The sequence below is a fragment of the Ictalurus furcatus genome, chromosome 7 (assembly GCF_023375685.1).
Source record: "Ictalurus furcatus strain D&B chromosome 7, Billie_1.0, whole genome shotgun sequence".
NCBI classification, from domain to species: Eukaryota; Metazoa; Chordata; class Actinopteri; order Siluriformes; family Ictaluridae; genus Ictalurus; species Ictalurus furcatus.
Window position 1 is genome coordinate 23301713 of NC_071261.1, and position 12363 is coordinate 23314075.

The 12363-nt window shown below is 40.6% G+C and overlaps 1 protein-coding gene across 4 annotated transcripts; it reads left to right on the top strand.

The window, feature by feature from the left end:
* Positions 1-619: 619 nt before the first annotated feature.
* LOC128610185 (transmembrane protein 185A-like) lies at positions 620-10890 on the top strand. Of its 4 annotated transcripts, XR_008386321.1 has the most exons (8): positions 620-964; positions 1992-2168; positions 3381-3588; positions 4542-4625; positions 5176-5352; positions 5515-5638; positions 6505-6610; positions 6713-7292. XR_008386321.1 is itself a non-coding variant. In XM_053629321.1 (7 exons), exons 1-7 carry the CDS (start codon positions 870-872, stop codon positions 6537-6539), a joined length of 900 nt encoding a protein of 299 aa, XP_053485296.1. In that variant the 5' UTR covers positions 620-869; the 3' UTR covers positions 6540-7292. The 4 variants fall into 4 exon arrangements, 3 of the variants coding, with proteins under 3 accessions (XP_053485296.1, XP_053485294.1, XP_053485295.1); XM_053629321.1 differs by having other exon boundaries at positions 6505-7292; XM_053629319.1 differs by lacking the exons at positions 6505-6610; positions 6713-7292 and adding an exon at positions 7300-10890 and having other exon boundaries at positions 624-964.
* Positions 10891-12363: the final 1473 nt, after the last annotated feature.

Below are 12363 nucleotides of genomic sequence, written 5' to 3' on the forward strand. Positions count from 1 at the left end.
TCGACTCGCATATATGAGCTGCCTATACTGTATGTGCATATATATGCATCATGTATGTTAGGGGGGTTGCTTATAGGTATAAATTATCTTCTAAATGGAGCACAGACACAGTAGAAATAATAACACGGACGCAGGGATGCTTATTTTATGCACATTTACTGTGCCTTGCTGATTTTGAAATAGACTTTATTAAAACAAAGGTATTTTGTTCATTTGTTAGGTGAAGTAGGATTTCCTGAAACAATTTCAGCCATACTTAGGCAAAGAAGAACAATCACTGTAAAAATTTTGCAAACATTGACCGATTGATATAAAATATATACAGGTGCATCTAAAAAAAAAAAAAAATTAGAATATCGTGGAAAAGTTCTTTTTTCCTGTAATTTAATTCAAAAAGTGGAACTTTCATATATACTACATTCATTACACATAAAGTGAAATATTTCAACCCTTTTTTGTTTTAATCTTGATAATTACAGCTTACAGCTCATGAAAATCCAGTAACTCCAAATATTAGAATAAAGAATTTAGAATACAGAAATGTCTTGATGACCTGAGAAGAGCTCCAATCAGCTAATTAATTCAAAACACATGCAAAGGTTTCCTGAGCCTTTAATCTCTCAGTCTGTTTCAGTACACAGAACCACAATCATGGGGCAGATGAAAGTAAATTCTGCATTTTATTTGGAAATCAAGGTCCCAGAGTCTGGAAGAAGAGTGGAGAGGCACAGAAGTTGCTTGAAGTCCAGTGTGAAGTTTAAACAATCAGTGATGATTTGAGGTGCCATGTCATCTGCCGGTGTTGTTCCACTGTGTTTTCTGAAGTCGAGAGTCAATGCAGCGTCTACCAGGAGATTTTAGAGCACTTCATGCTTCCATCTGCTGACAAGCTTTATGGAGATACTGATTTCCTTTTCCAGCAGGACTTAGCACCTGCCCACAGTGCCACAACTACTAGTAACAGGTTTGCTGACCATGGTGTTACTGTGCTTGATTGGCCAGCCGACTCACCTGACCTGAACCCCATAGAGAATCTATGAGAGCAATACAGACGAGCTGAAGGCCGTTATCAAACCTAACAAAAAAAGGGGGTTGAAATATTTCACTTTATGTGTAATGAATCTAGAATATGTGAAAATTCCACTTTTGATGCAAATTACAGGGAATTTTTTTTTACTTTTTTCCACGATCTTCAAATTTTTTGAGAATATGCACCTGTGTATCTATTGAGTCGTTTGGGAAACGAAAGAGTCGGCTCTCATTAGTGAGCTGAGTCAAATGATCACGTGAAAGCGTGAGGCAGAACGTCACTAGTCCAAACTTTTAACTTGGATTTGCCCATAATGCTATTGTACCGGAAACGGAAGTGGACATTCAAAACAAACCTGCTGGCTAACAACCCAAAGAATATTTATCGGAGATTGTTGTATCGTTCTTGTTTACTATAAACCATGGTGTCGTAGTGAAGGTTGGAGATTATTCTTATTATTATTTTATCATGAATCTAAGAGGACTGTTCCAGGATTTTAACCCCAGGTGAGAGGAAATGCTAGGTTACGGACTGAAGCAACCGGCAAGCTAATGATTCACATGCAAAGTTGTTTGATGTAACATCGCTAGCTGAGCGTTTTACTATATATCTCTTGAATTAGATGAAACTAAGCTATTGTAAAAATTTGGAAGTTCTTTATCCCGATCTCATGTTATATAAGTGGACAAATACTACCTATATCGGTGTGCTCCTGTATAAGGAATGTGGTTTGTAGTTAACATTGTCAACATTCAATAGTTTTGCACTTTACTGAACAGCAGGACTTAATGTTAAAGGCCTCTTCAGTCTGCACAGTTTACACTCTTTGTAATGCACTGTATGTCAATTAGGGAGAAATTTGCGATTGGTTGTTAGAGTTGATACCTTTTAACCTCCTAATATTCGCAGTGTAGTTGTTTGTAATGTTGATCTAACCATACTGCCTCTCTTTTTGTCATAGCAAATTCCTCATATATGCCTCCCTTTTGCTGTTCTCCATCTTGCTGGCGCTAAAGCTGGATGGAGTTATCCAGTGGAGTTACTGGGCGGTGTTCACACCCATCTGGCTTTGGAAACTCATGGTTGTCATCGGCGCCTCGGTTGGGACTGGCGTGTGGGCTACTAACCCGCGCTATAGGTGTGTTACAAACACAAGACTTATAGTCAGTTATTGCAAATTTAAGCCAAATAGAATTTCACATTTCCTTCAGCTCCACTCCGTTCACCCAAAGCTCACTCTGTAACCGTTCTGCCCATGGACATGAACATATACAGTGCAAAGGAAAGAATAGAGGGATGAGAAGAAGAGTACTTTTTCCACAGACCTGTTTTCAAATCAGGAAAACTAGCAGTGCCACTGATTGGCATTGATCTGTAGCATTACCTACATGTGCAAAGGCTTAATTGGGTCAAAAGATTTCTCTCACACACACAGTTTCATAATTGTAAAATATATGAGCAAACAAAACTCATAGCCAAACATGTATTGCTTTGTTTTTAGTTAGTTATGCATCTAATATAGCCGGAAATAAGGAGAAATTGAAATAATCCTGACTACAGTACAGGAGTACAGTTGATGATACTAGTGGACTGACTACATGATGTAGATTACAATGTGACAATTGGGAGAATAGCAATTTTTTTTTTCCAGAGAATCACAAATTACAGGAGGACCTACCAAGCAAAATAACTACCTATAAGCCAAAGTGAAGTGACCAGTTGGAGTTTTGGTTTTCAGGCCCTTTAAATTCCTCAGGTCTCTCCATACAGAATTTCTCTCTCATATTCCTTCTGGCTTTCCCAGTCTTTTCCCAAAGAGCATCTCTTTAAATGAGAGCTTGAAGGATGTAAAGACAGTTTAGCTGAAGTGTTCTTTAAAAAAATACACATACGTACACTAAAAGAAAATAATTACAGGTGAAAGGCATTATGGCTTATTGGTTGGCACATTTCCAAACACCTGCAATGTCGGGGTTTGAGTCCCGCCTCCGCCCTGTGCGCGGAGTTTGCATGTTCTTCTCGTATTTCAGGGGTTTCCTCCCCCAGTCCAAAGACGTGCATTGTAGGATGATTTTCATTTCCAAGTTGTCTATAGTGTGTGAATGTGTGGGTTGGCACCCCATCTAGGGTACCCAGAGTTCCCATGGATAGGCGCTAGGCTGCTTCCCGACACTGTGTAGGATAAACGGTATGGAAAATGGATGGATGTAATTACAGGTGTATTCATTTAAGATGTGTTTTTGTTTATAGTTGCCTAAAATTAATGAATAAGTTATAATAAGTTATTCTTTTCTTTGTGTGTGTGTGTGTGTGTGTGTGTGTGTGTGTGTGTATGTGCACACCTGTACAGAGCGGAGGGTGAGACACATGTGGAATTCAAAGCCATGTTGATAGCAGTGACCATTCACATTCTGCTGCTGATGTTTGAAGTACTGGTGTGTGACAGAATCGAGAGGGGCTCCTACTTCTGGCTGCTCGTCTTCATGCCCCTCTTCTTTGCTTCGCCTCTGTCAGTGGCTGCTTGTGTCTGGGGGTTCCGCCATGACCGTGCACTAGAGGTCTGAAGTTATCACGCACGTTCAAAGTCACAAATACAGTATTTACATTTAAATAAAATGACCACATCTATCTGTTAAGTAAGAAGTAAAACATGACAAGGAAAAATAATCAATGACTGGGTGCTGTGATGCCTTTTCAACCCCGACATTGGGTATTTTATAATTTTCCAGCATATCCTGGAGTGTTTTATTCATCTTATACCACAACAATTTGCAGAAATTATTTAATCAATTAAAGAATGACATGTCTTTTTAATATTGTGGAATGTTCGTGGGGGAAATTTACACTTAAATTATAGCCGCTACAAACAGTCATTCCCTCAAAAGCCACTCTTTTTTTCCCCTTTCTCTTGATGTTAATAAAACAAAACTAAAAATGCAGCTTTTTACCAAGAAACCTCAAAGCCATCCATCCTGAAGACTTTCCCATGTCTGAGAAATTATAGCTTTATCTCTGATTGTTACAAAGCATTGAAACTGGTGACTCCTTCCAAAAAATATACTATTATTATTTAAATAAAAGTCTCATCATATGAATGGCTATACTTAATATAATTTATACATAGGAACACAGGTTTTTTTTTAATGTCTATTATTAGTATTAGATTATGTAGAGCATCTTCTATACCAGTCCCTTTGAATTAGCATTTACTATTTAAACAATAACAATTAGATTAAATTGAGTCAAGCACTTTGATATAAGCCTGTGATATGTTTTGTGCCTGGCACTAATGTCCAGAGCTCTTGTTATAGAAAATGAATCAAACAGAATTAACAATCCAACGGTGCTGTGGAAATAAATGTATATATTCATATAGTATGTTACTTTTCTCCATAGCACTGTTTATTCGCTCAGGGTACTAACAGTTTCTCATGACTGGTGTCTTTTAAGTGTAATTAAGTAAAAGTGAACCGAGACTCACATGTCACTCTTCATATTTTTCCTCACTCAGTTGGAAATAATCTGCTCAGTCAACATTCTCCAGTTTATTTTCATTGCCTTGCGACTGGACAAAATAATCACCTGGGACTGGCTGGTAAGATTTTGACAAATATGTAAACAAAATTAATGACCAAGAAACTACTCAAATATGCTACCATTTCTGTCAGTTACCATCCTGATTGAAAATACTCAGATTTATAAACATCCATGAAGTTGCTTTGTCATATTCTTAGTGATTTATATTACAGAAGCCAAACCTGACAATATATACCACAACCATGATTTTGTTGATGAAACATTAGCTGTTAGTTAACTGGTTTGTTAAGCAAGCAGATTTTGTGACTGTAGGTTTTCAGGTACCTGTCTGTGTGCATATTGATGTCGATAAGTTCAAAGCCACAGAGCTTATTTCGTGATATCAGTAACTGAGTACCATTAACCACACCAGCGAAAACATTCCCTTAGCTCAGGAATACATGAAGCAGTCTACATGAGCAGTGGAGTGGATGTTCAAATGTTAATTTTATTACAAAAAGGATGACCTTTATGAAAACCATGAACAGGAATTTGTAAGAGGCATTATTCTTGTTCTTTTTGATCATAGTAATAACTATTGAATAATATTTCTGTTGTCTTCTATGTAGGTAGTGTGTGTGCCACTGTGGATCCTCATGTCTTTCCTGTGTCTGGTTGTGCTCTACTATATAATTTGGTCCATGCTCTTCCTGCGCTCTGTGGACATCATTGCAGAGCAGCGTCGTACTTACGTCACCATGGCTGTGAGCTGGATAACCATTGTGGTGCCACTCCTAATCTTCGAGGTGCCTAATATTCTGCTGACTCTATAAATCTTCCAAGATAAAGCAGTACTTGGCAGGTCTTGGATGAAAATATTGATTCTGTCAGTGCTGAAAATCAAACTAGCATGATTGTCCATCATGGCCTTCATTGTAAAGCTAATCTGTGTTTGTTCTCTCCTTCAGATCTTGCTTGTTCATAAACTGGATGGACATAACAAATTGAGTTATGTCTCTCTCTTTGTGCCTTTATGGGTCTCATTGGTCACGCTCATGGCCAGCACTTTTGGGCAGAAAGGCGGGAATCACTGTGAGTAGTTATGTATAGCGTTACTCTCTTAAGGGATTGTATTGAAGTGCGTTTTCACTGAACCATGTGGCGCAGCACTCCAGCTAACCCGAATCCATGATTATCCATATCGTCACTTTTTTCATCCCATAATACTACCCATGGGTGTTGGAGAGGCTTTATTTGGAGATGGTGGTGGTGACTAGTGATGTACTAGTACTCTACATTTTTCTCCAAAAAAAAAGTTGATACATTTTATGTTTTTAATTTGTGTGTATAGAACATGAGACATGGTGAGTTTATTTTTAATGGCAGTACATGCAGCCAAACACAAGAGTGCAATCTTTTTTGAAAATACAGAGAAGCCAACTTAACTTAACGACTGCGTGCACCCAAAAACAGATGAGTGTGCCAATACTTTAATCCTTAATGAAAATTATGATTTATCAGACAATGTTAAAATACAAAAGAAAGACTCAAAGATCTCATTTCCTGTGGCTGAATGTCAGAAGGTATTCCACTGTTCATGTATGATGTACAACTCTGTACATTATAGAAAAATGACTATAGTTAAGTGTGGGGGTATTTGTATATGTATTTGGGTTCTGGAAATACACTCACAGAGCACTTTATTAGGAACACTGTACCATCTGTAAGTTGCTCTGGATAAGGGTGTCTGCCAAATGCCATTAATGTAAATGTAATACTAATACAAAGGGCCTTGCTTGGCTCTCAAAATGGCCTCAGTTCTTTGTGGCGTGGATTTCACGATATGTTGGAAACATTCCTTTGAGCTTCTGGTTCATGTTGACATGATTTTACAGTTGCACTTTCATGCTGCAAATCTCTCATTCTACCACATCCCAAATGTGTTCTATTGGATTCAGATCCAGTGACTGGGAAGGCCACTGAGGAACACTGAAACCGGTTTGAGACGACTTTTGCTTTGTGACATGGTGCATTATCATGCTGGAAGTAGCCATTAGAAGATTGGTAAATCGGCAACAATACTCAAATAGACTGTGTCATTCAAGTGATGATTGATTGGTATTAACGGGTGTTAATTGCTATTAACTTTCTGATCTTGGCTGACAGAAGTGGAACCCGATGTGCCTTTCTGTCAGCGCAAACCAGTCTGGCCATTCTCCATTGGCCGCTTTCATCAAGAAGGCATTTCCTTCCATAGAACTGCTGCTCACTGGATGTTTTTTCTTTATTACACCATTCTGAGTAAACTCTAGACTGTTGTGCATGAAAATCTGAGGAGATCAGCAGTTAGAGAAATACTCAAACCAGCCCGTCTGGCACCAACAATCATGCCACGATCAAAATCGCCGAGATCACATTTTCTCCCATTCTGATGGTTGATATGAACATTACCCAAAACTGCTGTCCTGTATTTGCATGATTTTATGTATTGCACTGCTGCACATGATTGGCTGATTAGATAATTGCATGAATGAATAGGTGTACAGGTGTTACTAATAAAGTATTCAGTGAGTGTAGCTATAACATGCAGAGTCACGGCAAGTCTCATGGTGCAATGGAAATGTGCTTTAAGTTGTACTTAAGCTGAGTAATGTTTTATTTTTGCCATTCTGGCCACAAGATAAATGCTATGAATATGACAACACTGCACTGAATTTTTCAGCTCTAACTCTCACTTGTACACGATTACACAGGGTGGTTTGGCATCCGCAAAGACTTCTGCCATTTCCTTCTGGAGCTTTTCCCTCTCCTACGAGAGTACGGCAACATCTCCTACAACCTGCAGCATGATGACTCTGACACCTTCGAGGAGACACGTGCTGTCCCTGAACCTTTGAAAGTTGCCCCCATGTTCTTCCACAAAGGAGTAGAGATCATGCCATTCCCTGGGAAATACTTTGACCCTCCCCCTAAACTGTCGATAGACATACCTGACTAAAGGTAACTGCAGACTTTTCAAGAACTGTACAGAAGTTCCAGGAGGAGGCCAGGAACCAATACTTGCTTTGTTACTTGTCTTTTTTTGTTTTTGGTTTTGCTGTTATAATTCAGGTATTTTTGATATGTCAAAGATAAAGTGGGAAATAAGGAAGAGCTGGTATCATTATTGGAGCTATTGACCTGACCGAGTTTATAGTGAATTGTAGTGAATATTCCATAAAGCACTTTTCTTTTGTCCAAAATATAATTCTCAGGCGATTTTAACATATAAAACTGCTAAATCCAGCTCCCCAGTCTACCTCCAGCACAGGTCTGCTGGTTGAGAGCCTAAAGCTTGTATTGTTTTTTTATTGTCTATATTCCTTTAGTGGCATGTCTGTATTCAGCATATTTTTTTAAAGAAATGTTTGATGAGATTTTATACACTGAATTACACTGCCTTAAGAATTACAGTGAACTTATTGTGAGGTCTGAGATTTACACATCTACTACTGTTCCCTAACTGATGAGAATTTGTTTATATATAATCAAGTCCTTGTTTCCTTCCCACATTTTTTAGGTAATTAAAGCTAGCTGTAATGTTAAAATGAGGCTAATGGAGACAAATTGACAGTCTTTCATGTAGCTGAAAATCATTCATGCAGCAGCAGTGAAAGCACTGGATATCTATGACTGATATTGGTCTCTGTTTTCATTTGTCTTGAGCATATATACAGCACCTCTGGGAAGCAGCCCCTTTAGACAAACTATTTTTCAACACTGACTGTTGACTTAAAAAAAAATATCAAACCCCACAAACCACAAGAAGTTCAAGACCGAGACATTCTGAGCCTCATCCTGACCATGCTGCTGTCTTCTGACGACCATCTTTGAATTTATTCTGCTAGGTTTACTGAACGTTAAACATTTTAATGATAATTCAGTATTCAGGATTTTATCAGTGAACCAAACAATTATAAGAGACATTTGAGAAGCTATGCATGTGCATTTTAACACTGGTGCATGTTATTGTACAGTACATGATTTCTTGATCCTTGACTTGTCAGTGTTTGAAAATGATTGGGTCCTAACTGCAAAAGCTGTTTTGATTTTAAAATGGGTCTGAACAGCAGAACTAATTACCTAATAAATCAGAGTAACACAAAAAAGTCTCACCCTGTCCAAGCTAAAAAAATAAATAAAATAAAAAACAGACAACAAAGTAAAGTAGTGTGTAATATCCGCACTTGTTTAGTAATAGAATACTAAATATGAGCTGAATATTTTTTTTATTCATTGAGTTAATTGTTAAAAGGGTCTCAGAGGCTTGTTGAAATCAGTAGGTGGATGTTGCAGCACTCGTGTGCAGGTCCATCATTCCCATCTGGACATGGGCATCTGTCCATAATTGTACAGTGATGAATTTGGAATCGTAACGTAAATGTATACTGATCAGCCATAACATTAAAACCACTCAGAGGTGAAGTGAATACCATTGGTTATCTCGATACAATGGCACCTGTCAAGCAGTATGATATATATTAGGCAGCAAGTGAACAGTCAGTTCTCAAAGTTGATGTGTTGGAAGCAGGGCAAAATGGGCAAGCATAAATATCTGCATGACTCTGACAAAGGCCAGATTGTGACTGTTAAGCCTGGTTTACATTACACCAAACACCTACCAACACCAACAGTCACCAACTTTTAAAAGTTGGCCAATGAATTTAGAATGTTGGGAAACACAACTTTCATGTTCACACTACCCAACAGACACCAACAAACTTTTTTTACGGACATTCAGACAAATGGATGATCCTTGTACCACAATCAAAATTTTACTGTTATTAGTGACTTTATGTGCCATTCTTCACCTGAAAAGATGAGTTAAACGAAAGAGGTTCTGGGTGAAGCCTTGGTTGTTGTGAGGTGAGAGACAGTGCACTTACTTAAATTTATGCAGAGAACTGCAGACAGAGGATGTGTGGAGCTTTCAAAATTTTGCTCAGTTTGCCCCCAAGCTGTTTCAACAACTCGGAGAAAGACATGTTTTAAGGTAGGCTATGTGATAAGCTAAGACCATTATTAGGTCATACATTATGAACAATATTTTTAATGCAAATTTAAGTTGTAAACCTTGCGATTTCGCTTCTTACTTCGTGAAACAGAATATGGAAAATGGCATACGGTTAACGGATGATCCCAAGAGTAGATGATCCTTACCAGGAGTCAAAATAAACTTTTATTTTAAATAACACACACATCATTTATCTTCTTTTTTCTGATTCATTCAGAAATCTGCCATTTTACCCACAACAACTATTTAACATGCCTAGCACCTAGCTTTTGTTTCTATGGGGTTTTCAGAGATGCTTGCCTCATGGTCATGGCAGTTCCTACCCAGGTCAGATTACATTAGAGTATGTTGGAAAAATCATACCACACTCCTCAAGCATTCCATGACCAACAAACGCCGATTGAACATGTGTTGACACTGTCAGGGTTAACACACTGATCTGACAAAACCCAACAAACGTTTCTGTTGATCTGTTGGTATTGGTCAGAGTGTGTCGAGGTCCTTTAACCTTTGGGGACATGACTTCCTGTTTGGACTTTGTCGTTGCCTGGGGGTCTGCCTAAAGGTAAGGGCTATTTACATTTGGGAGGATGTGCTGGTGACAGTGCACATGTACAACCCCTTTGTGGAGGAGCTCAATATCAGGCATTTTCTTCACAGATTTTGTTTGAAGGTGGAGTGGGGACAAAAAATCTGTAATGCCTTTGGATTTGGACTGGAAGAAGGAAATACCAGGTGCGCTTTTTGCACAGCTCCTGGTGGGGTGGTATAGCCTCCAAGGTCTTTTGCCATTGGGCCATCGGCTTCCTCTATTATTCTGGGCACCCAGTAACCTGCAGGAAATGTGGAGCAGCTGGGCACACAAAACCTGTCTTTAACAGTAACAAGTGTCACTTCTGTGGGTCTCAGAAGCAGGTGTCGGCGGCTTGCAGTGCTCCTAAAAAGTGCAGCCTTTGTGGAGGGGAAGACCACCTCTACAGGGGATGTGCACTGAGGAAGATAATTTTTGCAGACCTCTTCTCCCTGGAAGACTTGCAGGGTGGAGGTGTGAAAAGCCCGGCTTGAAGCTGACGAAGGCTCCCCCTGATGCAGAAGGACATCAGAAGTTAATTGGGGCAGAGAAAGAAGGGAGGAAAAAGTCTGTCAAGCTCCCAAGTGGGCTCTGCAAAACCATGTGGAGAAGGCCAGGTTGAAAAGGTGGGAAGCCAGTTGGGACAGAACAAAGAGCAGAAAAATGTTGAGGAGGGAAGAAGGCAAAAGCAGGAGGCAACAGAGAGCAATGATAAGAAAGGAGAAGAAGGTCAGAAAATAGAAGGAGAAGAGGAGGAGGGAGCTCCCCCTGCTGTGGTTGGTATGCTGGTGCAGGATTCCTTGCCCAGAATGGTCCCCAAGGAGGGGTCGCAGGCATAGATTCCAGGGGTCAACCCTCAGACTAATAAACGTTTATGCACCTTGCACTGGGGGGAGGGGGTTCTTCAGGGCTTTGGAGCACGTCTGCTTTACCAACAGACTGGTGGTCCTCAGTGGGGAATTCAATGTCTCCCTTGATAGAGCACTGGCAATAGAGGGGAGTATGGAGCTGCAGACTCTTTGCAGTGCTTTTCACCTGGTTGATGCCAGCAGAGTGGACCAAGTGGGCCAAGCTTCACATGGAGTAATTCCTGAGGAGCCTGGTCCAGGCTCGACTACCTGTTTGTCCCCAGATGGCAGGAGGCAAGGGAGTATGTTAATTATCCCATATGGGCCTCCGACCACAACACTGTTGGAGTTTCGGTTGCCCTGAGTGAGCCGAGGCCAGAATTTCTGGAAGCTCAACACAGGCCTGCTGCAGGATAAGGCCTTTCGTGAGGCTTTCCATGTTGCTTATAAAGGCTGGCAGTCCATGAGGGCAGGGTTGTCCACGTGGCATGATTGGTGTATAAGAAGGGTGATCAGTTGGATCTAGCTAATTGGCACCCTATAACACTCCTTACTGCGAATTATAAAATCCTGTGATGAGCTTCATCATCCACCTGGACTTGCAGCTGAAGCCTGGGTGCCTCAAGGGTGGCCTGGTACTAAATCACAGACACCTCTATGACCTTTTTATAGACAACCAGCTAGGTCCCCTCTTCCCGGCTCATCATAGGCCTGGAGGTCAACTGGGAGGCCCTCCAACAAGACTACTTGGAGGGTGAGGCAAACGATTTGAATTGGCTAGGGGCCTTGGGCCACCTCCCTGTAAGGGAACGCCTGTATTGCTTTGGGAGTGTGAGGACACCCTTGTGCCCAGTGGGGTGTGGACGGGAAGAGACAGTGTGTATGTGTTTTGGACTTGTCCTTGTACATAAGCATTTTGGGGGTTAGTGAAGGAGTGGTGGAGAGAGGGCCCCAACGTCCCCTTGAATGATAACCTGGTAAGGTTTGGGGAGGGGAACCGATGCTGGGGAATGAGTGAATAGGGGAAGGATGGAGAGAACCTTGGGGGGGGGGGCATGTTGGGGTGGCCTCCCTGGGTGGGGTAGGATGGGGTTGCATTGTTTGGATTTGTCTTTCTGGGTTTTCCTTTGGGGAGGGGGGGTCTTAGGTTTCTTTCTCTTGGCATTTGTGAGTGTGCTTGTTTATGTTGGACTATCTGTCAAATGGGGGATAGGGGAGGGGTTTGGGGTGAGCACCAAAAAATATTTTTTTTTCCCCCTTTCTCTCATGTGATGGGGTTGGCCTTGTTTTTGGTTGGTGTTGTGTGTTAACTGTTTACGGAAATGGGGCATTGGAAATGGGGGGG